The 18448-nt window shown below is 36.1% G+C and overlaps 1 protein-coding gene across 2 annotated transcripts in view; it reads right to left on the bottom strand.

The window, feature by feature from the left end:
• The window catches only part of adam19b (ADAM metallopeptidase domain 19b), a 33042-nt gene extending 18618 nt beyond the window's left edge, over positions 1–14424 (bottom strand). For both annotated transcript variants that reach the window (XM_051859680.1, XM_051859679.1), the window contains exons 1-3: positions 14116–14424; positions 13820–13932; positions 13090–13160 (exon numbers count right to left, since the gene is read on the bottom strand). In XM_051859680.1, the coding sequence (XP_051715640.1) occupies positions 13090–13160; positions 13820–13932; positions 14116–14245 (314 nt within the window). In that variant the 5' untranslated portion in view covers positions 14246–14424. The remainder of the gene's footprint in view (positions 1–13089; positions 13161–13819; positions 13933–14115) is intronic.
• Positions 14425–18448: the final 4024 nt, after the last annotated feature.

Below are 18448 nucleotides of genomic sequence, written 5' to 3'. Positions count from 1 at the left end.
TTGCATCACACTCAAATCTTGTCTTAGCTATACACTACCTAGTGATGATTTTCTTGTGTTTTGTACCCCCAGGATATTGGATAACATAAAGTGGATACACTTTACTATTGTCCCATTAGTTATTGTTAGTTAATGCATTAACTAAAAATTAACTAATAATGAGCAATTCATTTGTTACAATATTTATTAATCTTTGTTAACATTAATTAATAAAAATACAGCTGTTCATTATTAGTTCATGTTGGCTCAGGTCCATTAAATAATGTTAACAGATCTCACTTTTGATTGTAATAATGTAATAATAAATCTTAAAATTAACATTAAGATTGATAAATGCTTCAGAAGTATTTTCATTGTTAGTTTATGTTAACTATTGTAGTTAACTAATGTTAACAAATGAAACCTCATTGTAAATTTACCAACAACAGTATCATTAATATTATAGCCACTTAAAAAAATATGAATACTGTCCACAACACATACATATTATTAAAACATGCACACATTACAAACACATTACTATTTTGTTCAAATGCATGAGGTTAATGATGATTGATTAATATTTTTTTATTCTGTTTTATGGGTTTAACAAAGCATTTATAAATACTTTCCTTCTTAGAAGATTAAAAATACTGCTGGGGCGTAGCCACCCCTCCGGCCACCCGTTGTGCAAGCATTTTGATCGTTCAAATACCTCAGTTCAAATTCTCAGTTCAATTCTCAGTTCAAATACCTGACACTGGCACAAAGGCAATGTACACACTCCAGCTGAACTGAGTTGTCACTTCACCTCTTAATATGGAAAAAATAACAAGCCCAAAGATTTATATAAGTGGACATGGCAACACTGCAATTGCTAGCTTGGCAAAGCAGTATAAACAAATAAACACAGCAGAGCAAGACGCGAGCTAAATGGTCAAATACATCCATCAAGAGCATGTTTACATAGAAAAACAATGGAAAAGTAGCACAATGGAATGAAAAAAACACTTAAGGTTTAGTGCAACAAAATGAACAAATATATTGCATGGTTATACACGCTCACTCACAGTAAATTATTCAAATATAGGTGAAAGCACAAATAAATGCGCAGCCATCTGCATCCATTCAACTTGATCTCACGGCAATTCATACAATATTTTACGAGGTGGCTAATTCGTACGAATTCGGTTTGCAAAACCGTATGCATTATACGAGTTGCCAAATTCGAAAGAATTCGTTTGAAAATGAAAATTCTGTCATTAATTACTCACCCTCATGTCGTTCCAAACTTTTGTTCATCTTCGGAACACAAATGAAGTTTTTTTGATGAAATCTGAGAGATGTCTGTCTCTCCATAGACTGCCTTTGCAACTTTGACGCTTCAGAAAGTTCATAAAGAGATCGGAAAACCAATTCACATGAATCGAGCGGTTTAGTCCACACTGGTTATGCAGCACATTTGAGCTTCCGGAAGAGGTTTGTTCTCGTGCATCTTTCAGGTTCGGTTGAGCATCTGTTTATGTTCGCTGATCAAGGTTTATATGTGAGTAAAAGCCTAAATTAAATCTGTTAATCATAGAAATCTTGATCGAGTCTCTTCAGAAATTTTGGACTAAAGCACTCGATTCATAGATTAGTTTTTCAATCTCTTTATGAACAAAGGCAGTCTATGGAGAGACAGACATCTCTCAGATTTCATCAAAAAGATCTTCATTTTTGTTCTGAGGATGAATTTGTGTTCTTTTGGAACAGCAGGAGGGTGAGTAATTAATGACAAAATTTTCATTTTCGGGTAAACTAATCCTTTAAAGTAGGCTATTCCACGCAGGCTACGCGGTCACAGACAGTTAGATGAATAATAAATGATTTTCTCTTAATTTTAAGCAGGGTTTTTTTTTTTTTTTTTTTTTTTTTTGCCACCCCAAAGAAATCGCTGGGTCTTACCTGGTGACCACTGAAAAAAAGTTTTGGCTACTCCTTTGAAAAATAGTAAACAGTACCTGAACTTATTTTAACATAAGCGCCATGTTTTAAGAATGCCGTGTCATGCAAGAGACACTGCAAAAGACACGAGACGTGAGCGCAAGGGTTAAAGACGTCCATCTAGTGCATGTTTACATTGAAGAACAATGGAAAAGTAGAGCAGTGGAATGGAAAAATGGTTTCTGTGTGAACGGCCCCCTTAGTCTGTGTATTTTTACCCTCTGTTTGGTTCAATTCTTTGTCTTTTCATCCATGTATATGGTTTTGCTTACTCTACTCCTGCAGGTTTAGTTTTTTTGTTTCCATTTAATAAATATAGGCCTACTGCTTTGCAAATAGATCTACACTTCAACTTTCCTTGCCTGCAACCATTACACGCACACAGGCTTGGGAGGGTTACTTTAAAAATGTATTCCGTTACAGTTACAAATTACTTCATAAAAAAAGTATTCAGTAACGTAATCCAAGTACCACAATATGAAAGTAATGTAATCTGATTACTTTTGGATTACTTCAAGGTCATATATATATATATATATAAGAAAGAAAGAGAGAGAGAGAAATTTTGGAGGGATCAATTACTATAAATAAATTGCATTTTTAAATTTAATTTTATTTCTTCTCAATTTCTGCAAGTTTTTAAATGTTACACATTCCATACTTTTGAATGGGTCTCAACAATAAAAATATTTTACAAATCTGATAAATTATCTATTGCAATATTATCATCGTTGTTGTTGTTTAGAGCTTAAAAATATAAAAGTGACATCAGATCATAACCAAACTGAACAAGCTCGGATCAAACATTTCTGTTTATGTTTGTTCTGCTTTACTTTTAATGTTTAGCATTTTGGTTACTTTTAAAACCTATTAAAACTAATCATGTCTCATTTCCACAACTTGGGAATACACAGCCCTGAATATATATATGTAAAGGGCTATTCAGACATCTAGTGGCTACAGTATGGTATTACAGATTATTTTTTAGTCCTTTGATAAAGAAAGTGTTTTCGTAGCTGGAAGGCAGAGTTTGCACTGTACGACCATGTTGTTTGCATTTTCTTCTTTGAAAACAAAATAGCAGCGAAATTTCCATGAATTGAAAGCGTTTTCCCCGCGGACAGCATCGTTTCAACTAGCAGCAGTGATTCAATCTGCGAGCGGCTCACGTGAGTTATCACTGCCAACAGAACCAGGAAATACTGTATAATCAAGCAGCGCTTAATATGTGTTATTATGCCAAAATAATGATTTATTTAGTTTTAAATTAAACGATTGTAATCCTGATAGTATCCCTCCTTTTTTCAAAATGTAACTGTAATCTGATTACTACGTTTTTTGACGTAACTGTAACGAATTACAGTTACTGGATTTTTGTATTCTGATTACGTATCGCCGTTACATGTATTCCGTTACTCCCCAACCCTGCACGCACAAAGCAATTCAAATGAGAATTTTTTCATTTCTGTCAGTGTGTGTTCCATTAGTGTGTTTGTAACGCCTTGTTTTATCCTTTATATTAAAAAAATAAAGTGATACATTGTGAACAACTGTAACAAAATGGGAACTGAAACTGTCTTGTAACACTAAAAATAATTTTGATGTGACTGTTTGACTTGCTCTGTCTAAATCGAACCACACATTGTGGTCTCATTCTGCCTCTTTCTCTTTTACACACACACCAACATAAATCTAAACAAAATCTAAAAGAGAGACACTTTGTTTAAATTAGTGGGCCCAACAACACTTGCTCTGGACAAAGTCCAGGCCTACTGAGCTGTGACCTCCATCACCCTCAAGCAGGAACACCCACCAGGCTGCACAAGTCTGCACTGGCCCTGCAGGACCCTGGATCTCTGCCAGAGAGAAAAAGTGTCATGGACGCGAGTGCAAAGAGCCCCTCAGAGACATACCGGTCATACGGGCATTCTGATATACATAGGGCATTTAAAATAAATAAATGCTACATGTATAAATACTATCACACAGGGTCCTTTAAGGTCATATAAACATATTTAGTAGTGTCAACATACATTTTAACAGTTTAAATCACCCCAGAAGCATGTTAATATGAAGACAATGTGATGTACTAATTTGATTAGAAAATGCTTACATCATGCTTATTAACACTCTGATTAACCCGAGTAGGATCACTGGCCGGAAGTGATGGTTGATAGTTTAAAGGGGTGGTTGATTATGATTTCATTCTTTTAACTTTAGTTATTGTGTAATGTTGCTGTTAGAGCATAAACAACATCTGCAAAGTTACAACGCTCAAAGTTGAATGCAAAGGGAGATATTTTCTTTTAAAGAATTCTCTGTTTAAGGACTACAACAAATGGCTGGTAGGGACTACAATGAGCTTCTTCCCAGGTTAGTGACATCACTAACCCTAAAATTTACATAAACCCTGCCCCCGGGAACACGCAACAAAGGGTGTGAGGCCGTGTTGGGCTGTTTTAGAGAAGAGGAAGAGGAAGAGTTGTTGTAATAGAGTGTTGTTGCCCTGCTGTCATTTTACACCAAGCTGCTTCACAAACAAGGGTCAATTCAATGCTGGATTTGCACAAAAGATTAACAGATGGCACATGCTAGTCGATGAATTGAATCAACTCCACAGCAACTACATAAATGTATCCACTAATCATTCAGAAATGTCCAGATGCATTCTATAAGTTGTAATTTCTTCCTGAGTCTCTCCATCAGTGTTCGACTCCAGTTTGAACAATGTAAAGCCCGGAACACACCAAGCTGACGGTCGGCTGTCAGGCAGTTTTGTTCGTCGGCCAACTAAGTTTTCTCAGTGTGTTCTGCAATGGTCATAGTATGACGTCACACTCAGCTGCATTTTTTAAAAACATAAATTCAACATATAAAAAATAAAAATAAATCAAATGTTCTATTAATTCAGCTAAGAGGTTACACTGTGGCATAGCAATCTTCTATTGGTCACACATCTTCACATGATACGAATTCGCAGGTCAGAGTTCACCAAAATCTGAACTTTGGAATGCAGTGAAATGCGAAACTTCTTCGCATGAGCTAGCACTTCTGGTCTCCCACATTCACATGCATTTAAAAGCAAGTTAATGAAACGAAAAGTGTAGTGTGACCACCACTTTACTCTGTATAATTTTTTTACTTAAAATATATGAAAGCATGAGCTCTTAGGCTTGAAAAAACAAAGCTGACAGATGTTCCACCAATTCTACAAGACCTGACACCTTAAACACAGCTGTGCTTTATGAACATGCATGAACATTTTACACCCTGTAATTAAATGTGTTAGCATCAGCATCTAGATAAGTATAGGAACTTGACATTTAATGAACATTTTGAAAAGAAAAGAGTGCATTGCCATCCTTTTAAACAGACAGAGACTATTTGAGACGCATCTACTGGAGGCACACTTTTGTTTTTGACAGACAAATGATGGTGTATAATTTGCCATGTCAGAACTTTTCAAGTCACAGCAAATACCAGCAAGGTCATTTCACTTCCAGATACAATCCAAGAGGGTGGAAAAGCACTCAGGACAGAATTGGGGGCAGTAGGCCAGGAGGTTCTTGAGTGTATCTGACACCCTCTCAAACAAAGCATGCCTGTTGGTCCAATCTGCTGAGCAGTCAGAGGGAACTAAAACAAGGCTCACACTTAATCTGCCACATTGCCGCCCATTGACCCAAAATGTGTTGCTATATTAAACCCAGCCATAAACAGTGACTGGGCCAATGAGAAGACTCATAAATTAACAATAAACTGACTCTGGCTGTGCATGATGCTATAGTCCCTTAGGCTCTGGAAAAATTGAGTGAGTGAGACAGAAATAAGTATTATTTTACTGACAGAAAGAAGGATGTTGCCCATACTAGGTGGGCGATCAACAGAAATCTTAAGTGGCCCCTTGGCAATTGTTTTAGCTACACGATTACAAACACTTACAGAATGACACCTATAAAACAAAAGCTGGCAAAAATAGACCATGCAGAGATTTTGATTGTGGTCCAAACTAGCTAGACTAACTAAACAAGGAGCCCTTGAATAATGTTTCTCCTAACTTGCCAATGTTTGTGACTGCTCATTAATATTTCTTACCCAAAATGATATTGTATTTCACATTAATTTTATTACAAAAATATATTCTTTGTCCTAATGAAAATGGGATTGTTTAGTATATTGTCTTTTTGCTATGAAATACACTGCCTGGCCAAAAAAAAAAAAGTCACTGTTTGGATTTTAATAGGCAAATACTTAAGAATCTATGAATGGATCATTATTACAGTGATTATTATGTTTTGTTTTTATGTTTGGCAATGGTTCTTTTAACCCTAACAGATGGATTGTGTAGCTTTTCATTTATTAAACAACCATGTTGGATCATATCATGGCCATATTCCAGGATAACAATTCCAATATTCATCAGGGTTAAAATTGTGAAATGGTTCAGAGAGCATGAAGAATCATTTTCACACATGAATTGGCACCTCTGAGTCCTGACCTTAACCTCAGAGTAAGTTTTTGGGATGTGCTGGAGTAGACTTTACAGGGTGCTCACCTCTTGCATTGTCAATACAAGATCTTGACCAAAAATTGATGCACCTCCTGATGGAAATAACATCTCAACATTTATTTCCAATCAAGAGGTGCATCAATTTTTGGTCAAGATCTTGTATTGACAATGCAAGAATCAAGCACTCTGTAAAGTCTCCTCCAGCACATCCCAAAGACTTCCAGTGAATTTAAGGTCTGGACTCAGAGGTGCCAATTCATATGTAGAAAATGATTCTTCATGATCCGTCCAAACCATTCTTTCACAATTTGTGACTGATGAATCTTGACATTGTCATCCTGGAATATGACCATGATACATCTTCCGACATGGTTGTTTAAGAAATGAAAAGCTACACACACCATCAATTAGGGCTAAAAGAACCGTTGCCAAACATACAACATGCTAGAATCATAATAATCACTGTAATATTGATTATCTATCATTATTTTAAAAAAAATCAGTACATCAGGCTTTTAAGGAATGTTTATTTTGTACATCTCTCAATCATTGAATTTCATTGCATTATATTTTTTGCCCCCCACAATAAAAACTACAGAGCTTTAATCATGAAACTAAGCATTTAAATATCCTCACACAAACATATTATTGGGAGATATAGAGCATCAACTGGTATTCATGTGCATTTTGTGAAAGTATTATATAGCTATACAAGAATCTCATTGATTTGAATTACAAGCTATCGGTATTACTCTTTGGCCATATCAGCAACTGCACCAAATTGTATATTTTTGATATGTTTGGGCCTCTGAATATGAGATTTTTTTTCCCTCCTCGACTATGAGCTACATATTCTCCTATATCATACTATCCATAAATGCCTGATGTATCACATATGATACTCAACAAAAAACACATATGCAATTCATTTATTTATTTATTAAGATTTTGTCTAAACGTTTATGCTATTATTTCAAATGTCAGGATTTACAAGGTTAAATCCTAGGTTTAGAATAATAAAAGCCCTTAGAAAAATATATTGTTCTGGAAAACCAACGCGGCAAACTTTTGATGAAAATCGATTGAAACAGGATTTTATGCAAATTAACTTTTTGTAGCAAAATTTGCTGCATAGTAACTGCAAGTTTGCAATCTTTCTTTCTCCTTCCCCCTGTATAATAAGGGAAAATAATGTTATATATTACCCCACAAAGATGCAAAATGGATAAGAATTATTTTCTAGCCACAGAGCACTAAAAGGTTTGGCACGAGGCCCGACAGATGCAGTGATGAAGAGCTGTGTGTTTGAGAAACGAACGTCTGGCAGCAGCAGAAACAAAGAGCTCATTTCAGTATAGACGAGCTGCGTCTCAAGGGTCAGTGGGCCACATTTTCTCCTCATATCAAATGACATCACTCTAGAAGGAGGGCAAGGGAGGAGGGAGAGAGAAAGATGAAATAGGGACATCACGAACAGACAGAGAATGATTGGAAAGGGCAAAAAGAGAAGAGGAGACAGGCTGGAGAGGAGGATGATGTAATTGGGGGCATTGCTTCGGCCATTCCCGTGATGGAGTGGCTTTTATTGCTCTGTTCCAGAGTGTTACAGAGCCTAAAAGCCTGTCCGAGCGAGTGGTCTGCACTCTAACTGACAGCCAATCAGCTCCCCAGAGGGGTCATTTGAAAGTCAAACAAGCCAATAAAATGTATAAGGAAATAAACAAAAGCAAAAGTAGACATAAAATTAATTTTGCCCATATTTACTTAACCCTATATATGACACACAAATTTCAAAGGCCTCTAAATTATCAACATGGTCAAATCTTTGCTGAAAAAACTTTTGCACACAATCTAATACATGCCTTCTGTTGTCTGATGGATAGTTTATACTTTAGCAAGTAAAAGGCCTTTTAGTATAATAAAAACCACCAACTTCTGGTTGTATACATGTGTCTTTTTGCTGTGAAATTTTGACTGATTTTTATAAAGTAAACATAAGAATAACTTTTATATTGTTAGTAATATTTCAAGATGAACATTTACTGGTCTGAAGGAACTTGGGTTTACTCGATTATCCATACATCATTTTTAAAAAATCATGTTAAAATGTAAGTATCAAATATGGTCCATCAGGCTTTTGAGGAACATTTATCTGTGCATTATACAGTATGTACCTATTATATGTACTGTTTTTCTGACTATTATTTCATATGTCAGGCTTTACAGGGTTAATGCATATTCCTGGACTTATTGTGAATGATTCACGGTGCACGGTGATTGTTTGTCTTTAATATTTCATCAAAATAACTCGAACTGCCAACCAACTGACTCCAATTTTGTACCTAACACCAACTTTTTACAATCCAATCAACTCCAGATGAATAAAATCAAGCCCTGCTCTAAATAATTTCTATTTCATTCAAAAATATGTCACATTACAGAAGGAAAATGGTTGTGAATGACATTTCATGTTGACTTCAAACCACTAATGACCTATAATCCCCTGATTATGTATCATTCTGATGAGACAAGCCAACATTCTGACTGAAACCACTAGGGAGGACACGGCGTCAGACCATAGACTAATATTTCTTTTGAGATCTGTCAGCCCTCTGGAGAGAAAAAATGGACAGAAATACAGGAGGGATAGAGTGAAAGAAACTTCACAGACAGGCCAGCAGACATTCTTGAGTCTTGCGTCTGTCATGAATTATGCTAATGTATACGAGTGCAAAAGAAAATGAGGACTCAAAAGAATCAGTTGGGTTGTGGGGTTCCCTGCTATACTTCAGAAAACTCAAGCCCTAAATAATATCTCCCCAAACAGTCCCTTGAGTCATGCAACCCCAGTCTCAACACCCTCAGAAGACCTGAATCAGCAGTGCCCTGCCTGGATCTAAACTCAATCCCCTCCTTTGGGTCCATGAGGGCAAACATTCATTAGGATAAAAGCCTGGAGTCTACGCCAACACACACACACAAAAGCTTTCTCCTTCAGACTGTGATGGATCTATCCTGGATGATGTCCACTGACTACAGAAGCCTAGAGATTCACAGCTGCTTTTTGAAATTCTATGCATGATCGCTCACTTGTAAATGGGGCAAAGGAGGAGTACAACTAAACAAGAAGGCAGAAAGCACAGAGATTCTGTTTCATACAGTTTTGCAGAAAATCCTTATCATTTACATCACTGACAGCCAGCCATGGTTATTAGCAGTGTTGTTGTTAAATAAAACTACAACTATTAAAATAAAATATAAATATTAATTGAAAAACAATATAAAACTTGATATAAAAAATAATAAAAATGAAAAATGTTGCCTTGGCAGTTAACTGAAATAAAATAATAAACTAAAACTGAAATAAAAAATGAATAAGCTAAATAGAAAATTATATTAAAACACACAAAACTAATAAAAATGACAAAAGCACATAACAAAATTACTAAAATTTAAACTAAAATAAAAACTCAAAATATAAAAACAAAAGCAAATTCAAAATATTAATAAATACTATAATAGTAAATAAATAATTCTAAAATAACACTGGTTGTTTGGGTTTTATGACATTCTCGTCTCTAGTTAAAATGCTGTCTTTTCACTGCTTCTGTATTTAATGTGTTATTTGTAGAATAAAGATATGAGTAATATAACATTAAAAAAAAAAAGTCAATAAAGCAAACTGACTTTGTTATCACTTCAACATGCAAAAGATTATAAATGACTGTGTGCAGCGGCAGTGTGAGAGAAGCGGAAATTTCTAGCACAATTTTCTTGTAGTCAAAATCATCTGTCAAGAAACCTAATTAGAATAGACTGTTTTTCCTACTCAGTAACCCCCAGGGTGTAGACAGAGGTTAAAAGGGTAAAGAGAGGGAGACAGACTATGTGTAGTCCACAGGCATTCATTAGAAATAACTCTAAATACACTAAAGACAGAAAAATAATTAATGACTAAACTTGACCTCAATTAGTATTAACCCGAGCCTTTGAACTGAGATGAATATCTTTAAATCCATTTCCCTTGCTTTTATGTTGATGCACAAATATTGAAATTATCCGCAGGAGACAATTAACCAGCTTGTATTCATATTCATTGCTCAGACATGAATGCAGGGATGAGCGAGGTATAGCTGACCCTGCATTAATTTTGCAACAGCCTTAATCGATAACAGTCCACATGAAAGAAAATCACGCTCAAACCCCAGGCATACAAAAATAGTGCTGCCGAGATACCACAAGAAGAGAAATCTCATTTCAGTGCTACTCGAATACTGAATATACTCTTAAAATAAAGGTTCCAAAAGGGGGTTCTTGAAGCGACGCCATAGAAGAACCAATTTTGGTTCTCCAATGAACCTTCTTAGTGTGAAGAACATTTTATATAATCTAAAGAAACTTTAAAGAACCTTTTTTGCAGTCTAAAGATTCCATGTATATAAAGGTTCTTCTACAACAATGCCAATAAAGAACCTTTATTTTTAAGAGTGGTGGCTGCTAGCTTTTTCTTGACATATACTTGCATTGAAAATGCTGAATTTCCAGTTCAATTTCACAAATACCTCAGAACTGATAAAATATTACTTTGTCTGGACATTATCTATTGATGCTATTTTACAAAACACTGCTATTAGTCACTCAACATGACTTCTGTTAGTTTGGCATTACATCAGATTGAAGTCCCATAATAAAGTGTCTCCGAATTACGATGTTGCTCAATATTGCTTGTGAAATTACTAAATTCTTGCGAATTTTAAGCCACACCCTTCCTAAAAACAAACTGACACAATGCTTGTGAAACGGTGCTGATTGTTTTCATCACACTAAAGACTACAACATAGGTTACATCTGTGACAAATGACCAGCAGGGTGCCGTTCCCTAGAGTTATCTCAGTCAGACACCATGGAGTCGTGCTCTGGGTGGCTCTTCAGTTGGTAGCCTATGGCTTTTCCATCTGCTCTGATTTCCAGATAGGACCTTCACTAATGTGACACCACTTAGACCAGGGTAGGGCTGCACAAGCCATTCGTAAGTTCTTAAATTGGAAGTCCACACTAGTAACTACTAGCAAGTTTGTTACTAACTCTGTACTTCATTCGGTTGTACCATTTGTTCTTAAAGGGTTAGTTTACCCAAAAATTATGTCATTAATTACTCAGCCTCATGTCGTTCTAAACTCGTAAGACTTTCCGAAGACCGCTCATCTTCGAAACACAAATAAAGATCTTTTCGATGAAATCTAAGAGCTTTCTGTCCCTCCATTGACAGCCACATAACACTTTGAAGCTTCAAAAAGTTCATAAAGAGATTGTAAAACAAATCCATATGAACTGAGCGGTTTAGTCCAAATTTTCTGAAGAGACACAATCGCTTTATATAATCAACAGATTGAATTTAGGCTTTTATTGACATATAAACATTCATCAATTCACACATCAGTTATGGTAAACGGAAACTCAAGCATGTTTTCTTGACGTGCGAGAACCAGTGAGGTTCATTCTCATGTTACAAAGCACGTTTGAGCTTCCGCAAGAGGTTTGCTCTCACGTGTCAATCAGGTTTGGATCAGCTTCTGTTTATGTTCGCTGATCAATGTTTATATGTGAATAAAAGCCTAAAGTAAATCTGTTCATCATATAAGCGATCATGTCTCTTCAGAAAATTTGGACTAAACCACTCAATTCATATGGATTAGTTTTACATTCTCTTTATGAACTTTTTAAAGCATCAAAGTGGTACTTATGTAGCTGTCTATGGAGGGACAGAAAGCTCCCAGATTTCATCAAACAAAAAAAAAAACGTCATTGTTCCGAAGATGAATGAAAGACTTAAGGGTTTGGAATGGCATGAGGGTGAGTAATTAATGACAGAATTTTCATTTTTGGATGAACTATCCCTTTAAGGCAGAGCGTATCTATTGGGATATAAGGTAATGCATAGTTGCATAATATGTTTACCCTCAATTATCCAATAGCAGCCTTCAAATATGTAAGCAGAAGTTGTGTTGAAATGCTGTGAATTTCAGTTTACACTTAAAAATAATGGTCATTGGTGATTCTTTTTAAGATCATTAAAATGTTCTTCACTCTAAGAAAGCAATGGTTCTTTTAAGACCAGTTCACCGAAAGTTTCTTCAATGGCACAAAATAGCAAAGCAGGAGGTCTTTTGAAGTCCTGTCACTAGCCTTTTAATACCAATGATACAGCTCAGAAATAATCATCCTGATATATTCGACTGTCAACCTGCTATCATGTGCACTAATGAACTTATCCCCTAATGGCAATGCACTCCTGGGGGAGACACTAAACCACGTGACACACTCAGCTTCCTGTGTCCTGGAGCAGGAGTATCAAATGTCATTCCCATATGGTTTAATGCTTGTGCGGTGCAAACGCTCTCCATCAACACATGCACATCTGCTTGTGCCAAAATTAAAAGGGAAACCACATACTGTAGATGTGTATTTTTGGTGCAGCGCTATGAACAGCATTTCAAATATATCACGACATCTCCAGTTAGTAAATGATATGTGGCTACAGTGGAGTAAAGCTGTACAGAAAAGAGGAAACTGAATGGAGATGGTTATTTATAAGACTACACACACAAACTCACTCATTTCTCTGAAGTTGGAGAATCAGATCTTCTCCTCCTACAGTTATCTTGACCTCTGCTTTAGATGGATGCTGGGAAGGTAAATCAATCAGGTTATCTAGAATTACCCAATAAATTCCATTATGCAAAATTTGGTGATACAGTAATGTTAAAAAAAATATAAATGAGGCAAGTGGTTTATAATAAGCCTGTTATATATACAGTGGGGTCCAAAAGTCTGAAAATATTATTTTTTCATTATTTAAACAGAAATAAGCTGGAAGTGAAAAAATGAAAACAAATTTTAAACTAAAATGATGGTAAAAAATAAAGAAGAAATCACATAAGCAACATTGTAACACATTATTTGAACTTTGTACTGAAGTTCTGGCATAAGAACAAGATTCTGTTTCGATCATTCTTGATAACATGATCACCAGATTTTACAATTCTTGTAGCTCTAGTGCTGGACGATACAGCAAAGCCTTTTTTAAAACATTTTTTTTTTTCTTTTCTTTTTTTCAGTTCAAATTGTCACTAAAATTGTTATGCTGAAATATTATATATCTACTGTATTGGATTAGAAAAGCAAAATGGTCCTAGACGTTTGTTCCCCACGGTATGAACAAGCCATTTGATGAAATTAAGTCCGAATTTGACAATATAAGCACAATTAACCTACATTGATGCAGTACTACCTGCAATGGATTTTTCTTCTCAAAAAACAAAAAACATTTTCAATCGAGATTACCTTAGTGCCTACATAAGATCTTCTGGATCTGGCTGGGCTTATCCACTGTGGATAAGTGGTAAATTGCTCCGTGTTGTCATGGATGCGAGATGAATCTCCATGCCAACGTTCATCTAATAGTACAATAAATCAATCACGTGATCAATAAATAATCAATCTGACACAATTTCCAGACAACGAGTTCAAGCGCGCAGCATCTTCTATACTATTCCACTGCTTAAACTTAACGCAACACAATAACGAGCATCGGTAGGCCTATTATTATATTATTGTGACTATAATACAATAAGACTCACCAGTATGTATGTCGTCGCCATGTGCAGTGCATCTTAAAGAGAGATGTAAACAACAACATAACAATAAAAACAAAAACTGCACTACGCCCGTGACCATGCAGCGATTATAATGCACGCCCTGAAGCATCATAATGGCTGTAAATATGAAAAAAGAAAAGAAAAAAAAGCACGAAATAAACAAGCCGTGCACGAGGAATTATTATCTATTATAAATAGCATTCATGATGAACAGCACCGGTCAGTGAGTGTGTGTGTCTGTATAGAGACCGACAGAGGCTTTACAGCCCTCTACAAGCACCTCCCCTCATCTCTGCCTCCACCATTCATAAAAACAATTATCTATCTATCTATCTATCTATCTATCTATCTATCTAGCTCCGTCTTATTAATTATTTTGAAATTTGTTTAAAAATAAACAGGCCTAACAATAATATAAAAAAGTCCTCACTCAAGTCTTCAATGCCATATAGTTAGGGCTGTGAATCTTTGGGTAGACAGCGAATCGATTCATAGGTGTTTGATTCGATTCAAGAATGATTTTTGCAAATTCAGAACGATTCGATTCGAGACGATTCACATTAAAATTTGATAAGATTCGATTAATTCAATTTGATTCAATTCTGTGAGAATTAAACAGCTGCCTTCAGCAGGACAGAGAGTAAGGGGGGAAAAAAAAATCTTTTGTCCATTGTTAATGTTAGTTCGTGTTAGTTCTTAATGATGCTACATAACTTTATTTTAATAGCCTATAAAAATTGGCATTTGTGGAAATTTACATAAGCCAAAATTTTAAAATGTTTTAAAAGTAGCCTTTTGTTTAGGCCCAGTTGTTAGTGTTAACGACTTGGCAGCTTTATCAATGGCTTGAGCAGTTTGACTCAGGACTGTTGCTGTCTCAATAGAGAGCTGTCATCTGCTCATGTGAATAGCAGTGTGGCCGTCCTGAGGAGAGCTCAAACGTGGGCTGCTCAAAATGTGTCAATATGAGAGCTACAGACGGAGCGCAAGCACAATCCAGTGAAAGGCGGTAAAGAGTGCAGCACGTATCTGTGAAGGAGAGCTGTGCAGCAGGGGGGCGCACGTCTCCATCAATTTGCGCATGTAGTAATTTAATGTTTATATATTTTAAAGCACTGAATCGCTATCGATTCAGCAATTCGATTCTTAGCATTTTACATCGATTATTGACCAAAATGAACGATTCACGATTCAAAAAACGTTTCAAGATTGATGCATATGCATCATCAGGGTTTGTAATCGATGCATCGAGAAAACGAGTGAATTGTTACTGCATATAGTTGTTACATTCACAACATGCTGATAAACAGCAATACAGCATAAACAATTTAAGCACAAAATCTTGCATACTGAGTTAGCAAATAATAGCCTACTGAAAAAAATATGTCCTCAAAGGCATTTACAGTTGTTACAGTGATGGATTACATTTACTGTTATAATTTAAGAACAAAAACGAGGTCAGGGATACCATATTACACACTACACACACTGTGTGTAACAATATACACCTTGGCTCTAAAACAACTAGCAGAGAGTCGTACAGAGATGTGTGTCCCTGTGGTTTCAAGCTCAGCCTACAAGCTGCGTGAGCAATAATTCTATCACTTCACCTAATTGCGCCCAAATCAAAGTACAGGAAAGACTTTTATGGCTTCGAGATATGAAATTAAATTCTTCCGTCCAGCCGTTGTTAAATTTACACCGAGTCTTCTCCTCCAGTTTCTACCGGTGATGCCTGATTCAACTTCCCACGTCTACTATCTACGCAGATATTAACAGCGCAACTAGGTTGTAGGTTGCCAGGAGGAGGTCACAAATGAGTTGAAATTTTATGTTGTGTCGATTGTGTGAGTAGGATGCGTTTCATACAAGATCTGGCAACTGGACAACATTCATATAATGAGGTTTGGGCCATACCAGAGCCTTTTTTCAACAGTTTTCCAAGATGGTAGTCTTCGGGCCTTCAGACGACACTGCATCACTCATCGGCATGATTGTGTCAATGACATTACTAAATGGGCCCAGGAATACGTCCAGAAACCACTGTTGGTAAACACAATCCGCCGTGCCATCTGCAGATGCCAACTAAAGCTCTATCATGCAAAAAGGAAGCGATATGTGAACATGGTCCAGAAGCGCCGTCGTGTCCTGTGGGCCAAGGCTCATTTAAAATGGACTGTTTCAAAGTGGAAAAGTGTTCTATGGTCAGACGAGTCCAAATTTGACATTCTTGTTGGAAATCATGGACCCGTGTCCTCCGGGCTAAAGAGGAGGGAGACCTTCCAGCGTGTTATCAGCGTTCATTTCAAAAGCCAGCATCTCTGATGGTATGGGGGTGCATAAGTGCATACGGTATGGGGAGCTTGCATGTTTCGGAAGGCACTATGAATGCTGAAAGGTATATAAAGGTTTTAGAGCAGAGGTGGGCAACGTTGATCCTGGAGGGCCATTGTACTACAGAGTTTAGCTCCAACCCTTGATTAGCTTCAGGTATGTTTAATTAGGTTTGGAGCTAAACTCTGCAGGACAGTGGCCCTCCAGAATCAACATTCTCCACCCGTTTTAGAGCAACATATGCTCCCCTCCAGACGATGTCTATTTCAGGGAAGGCCTTGTGTATTTCAGCAGGACAATGCAAAACCACATACTGCAGCTATTACAACAGCATGGCTTTGTCATAGAAGAGTCCGGGTGCTGAATTGGCCTGCCTGCAGTCCAGGGTCCAGATTCACAAAACGTTCTTAAGAATAAAATTCTTCTTAACTGCCAATTTCTTCTTATTTTCTAACTTAAGAAAAAAGATACTAATATTTTGTATTCCCAAAAAAATCTTCTTAAGAATGTTCTTACCTTTTTTCTTAAGATTGTTCTTAAGACCAAATTTAAGAAGTATTCACATTCCCGAAAAGAATGTTCTTAAAAATCATCGTAAATAACTTCTTAAAGTTAGGATAACCTCCAACCTGTCTTAAATAGATGCTCAATGAATTTATTGGGTCGTTTCAAATATTAAGCATACAACATAACACTAGCTAGCTAAATATAATATATATTATTATAATATTGCCCAACTTCACCGTGTATTATTGGCTAATTAGATGCTGAAAAGGGTTTGATAAAGCGAAATGGCCTTTTCTTTTTGCTAGTCTTAATCAATTTGGTTTCGGTGAATACTATAATTGGATAAAGTTATTATTTAAGTTTCCAATCGCATCCGTTGTAACTAATGGACTAATGGATTTCTAAACCATTTAACTTATTACAAGGCACCACACAGAGCTGCCCACTTTCTCCGCTATTATTTGCCCTCTAACTTGGCAGTCTAGAAATGATACTGGTTTGATCCAAAGCACTAGTGGTTGCTTCATTATATATATATATATATATATATATATATATATATATAAAAAGCCAAATCTTGTTAGCAGGTCCTCAACCCAAGCACAAGATCAACACTTCACCACAACGGTAATCTCTAAAAAACACTAACATAACAAAAACTTTTACATAATGGAACATTAAACAGTAAGTCTCTCCATATTCTCATCTTTCTAAAAAATGCATAAAATAACACTTTTTCAACATTTACTCTCCCAATTCAGCCCGGTGCAAAGCATGATGGGAAGTGAAAGTCCTGTATGATTGGGTTACTTGACTGAAACATGTTATTTCAAAATGAAAACATCAAGTGATCTAGTAACCATTTCAAGTCAATTTAACATGAAGCAATCACATTTAAACCAGAAACAATGGTGTTAAATCAAAATAAATTGTTTAAATACAGTGAACAGCATAAAAAAATAATAATAATAATAATAATAATAATTATTATATATATATATATATATATATATATACACAAACAGTGTATATCAATATCAGATATATATCCAAGTAATACATAATACATGTGTCTTCTTTGAAACACAACGTTAATCTGAAGTTAAACCTGCCTCCTGGTAGGTTTAATTTAAGCCTCAATTTAGTCCTGGAGTATCTCTAGTCTTCCTCCAGGAAATCAGCTTATTAAACTCTGGACTAGACTAAGTCTAGGACTATTTTAAACCATGACAGAGAAAGCAGATTTCTGTTAATCTGGTTTAAAGGGCCATTTTATTCTAGGACTAGGCTTAATCTCTGTCTGGGAAACCGCCCCCTAGTCAGTCTAATCTTAAGGCCTTAGCGATGTTAAATTGTGAAGATCATGAGTTTTCGCTGAAGGGTGTGTCCATGGCGGCCTAACAAAGTCTGATGTTTCCCTATGAAAGAAGAAGCTGTTGTAACTCAGGCATACAGTGTTCGATCTGCCCCAAAC

The sequence above is a fragment of the Ctenopharyngodon idella genome, chromosome 14, assembly GCF_019924925.1.
Source record: "Ctenopharyngodon idella isolate HZGC_01 chromosome 14, HZGC01, whole genome shotgun sequence".
Taxonomy (NCBI): domain Eukaryota; kingdom Metazoa; phylum Chordata; class Actinopteri; order Cypriniformes; family Xenocyprididae; genus Ctenopharyngodon; species Ctenopharyngodon idella.
The sequence above is the reverse complement of the archived record's forward strand: the minus strand, read 5'-3'. Positions and strand labels throughout refer to the sequence as shown.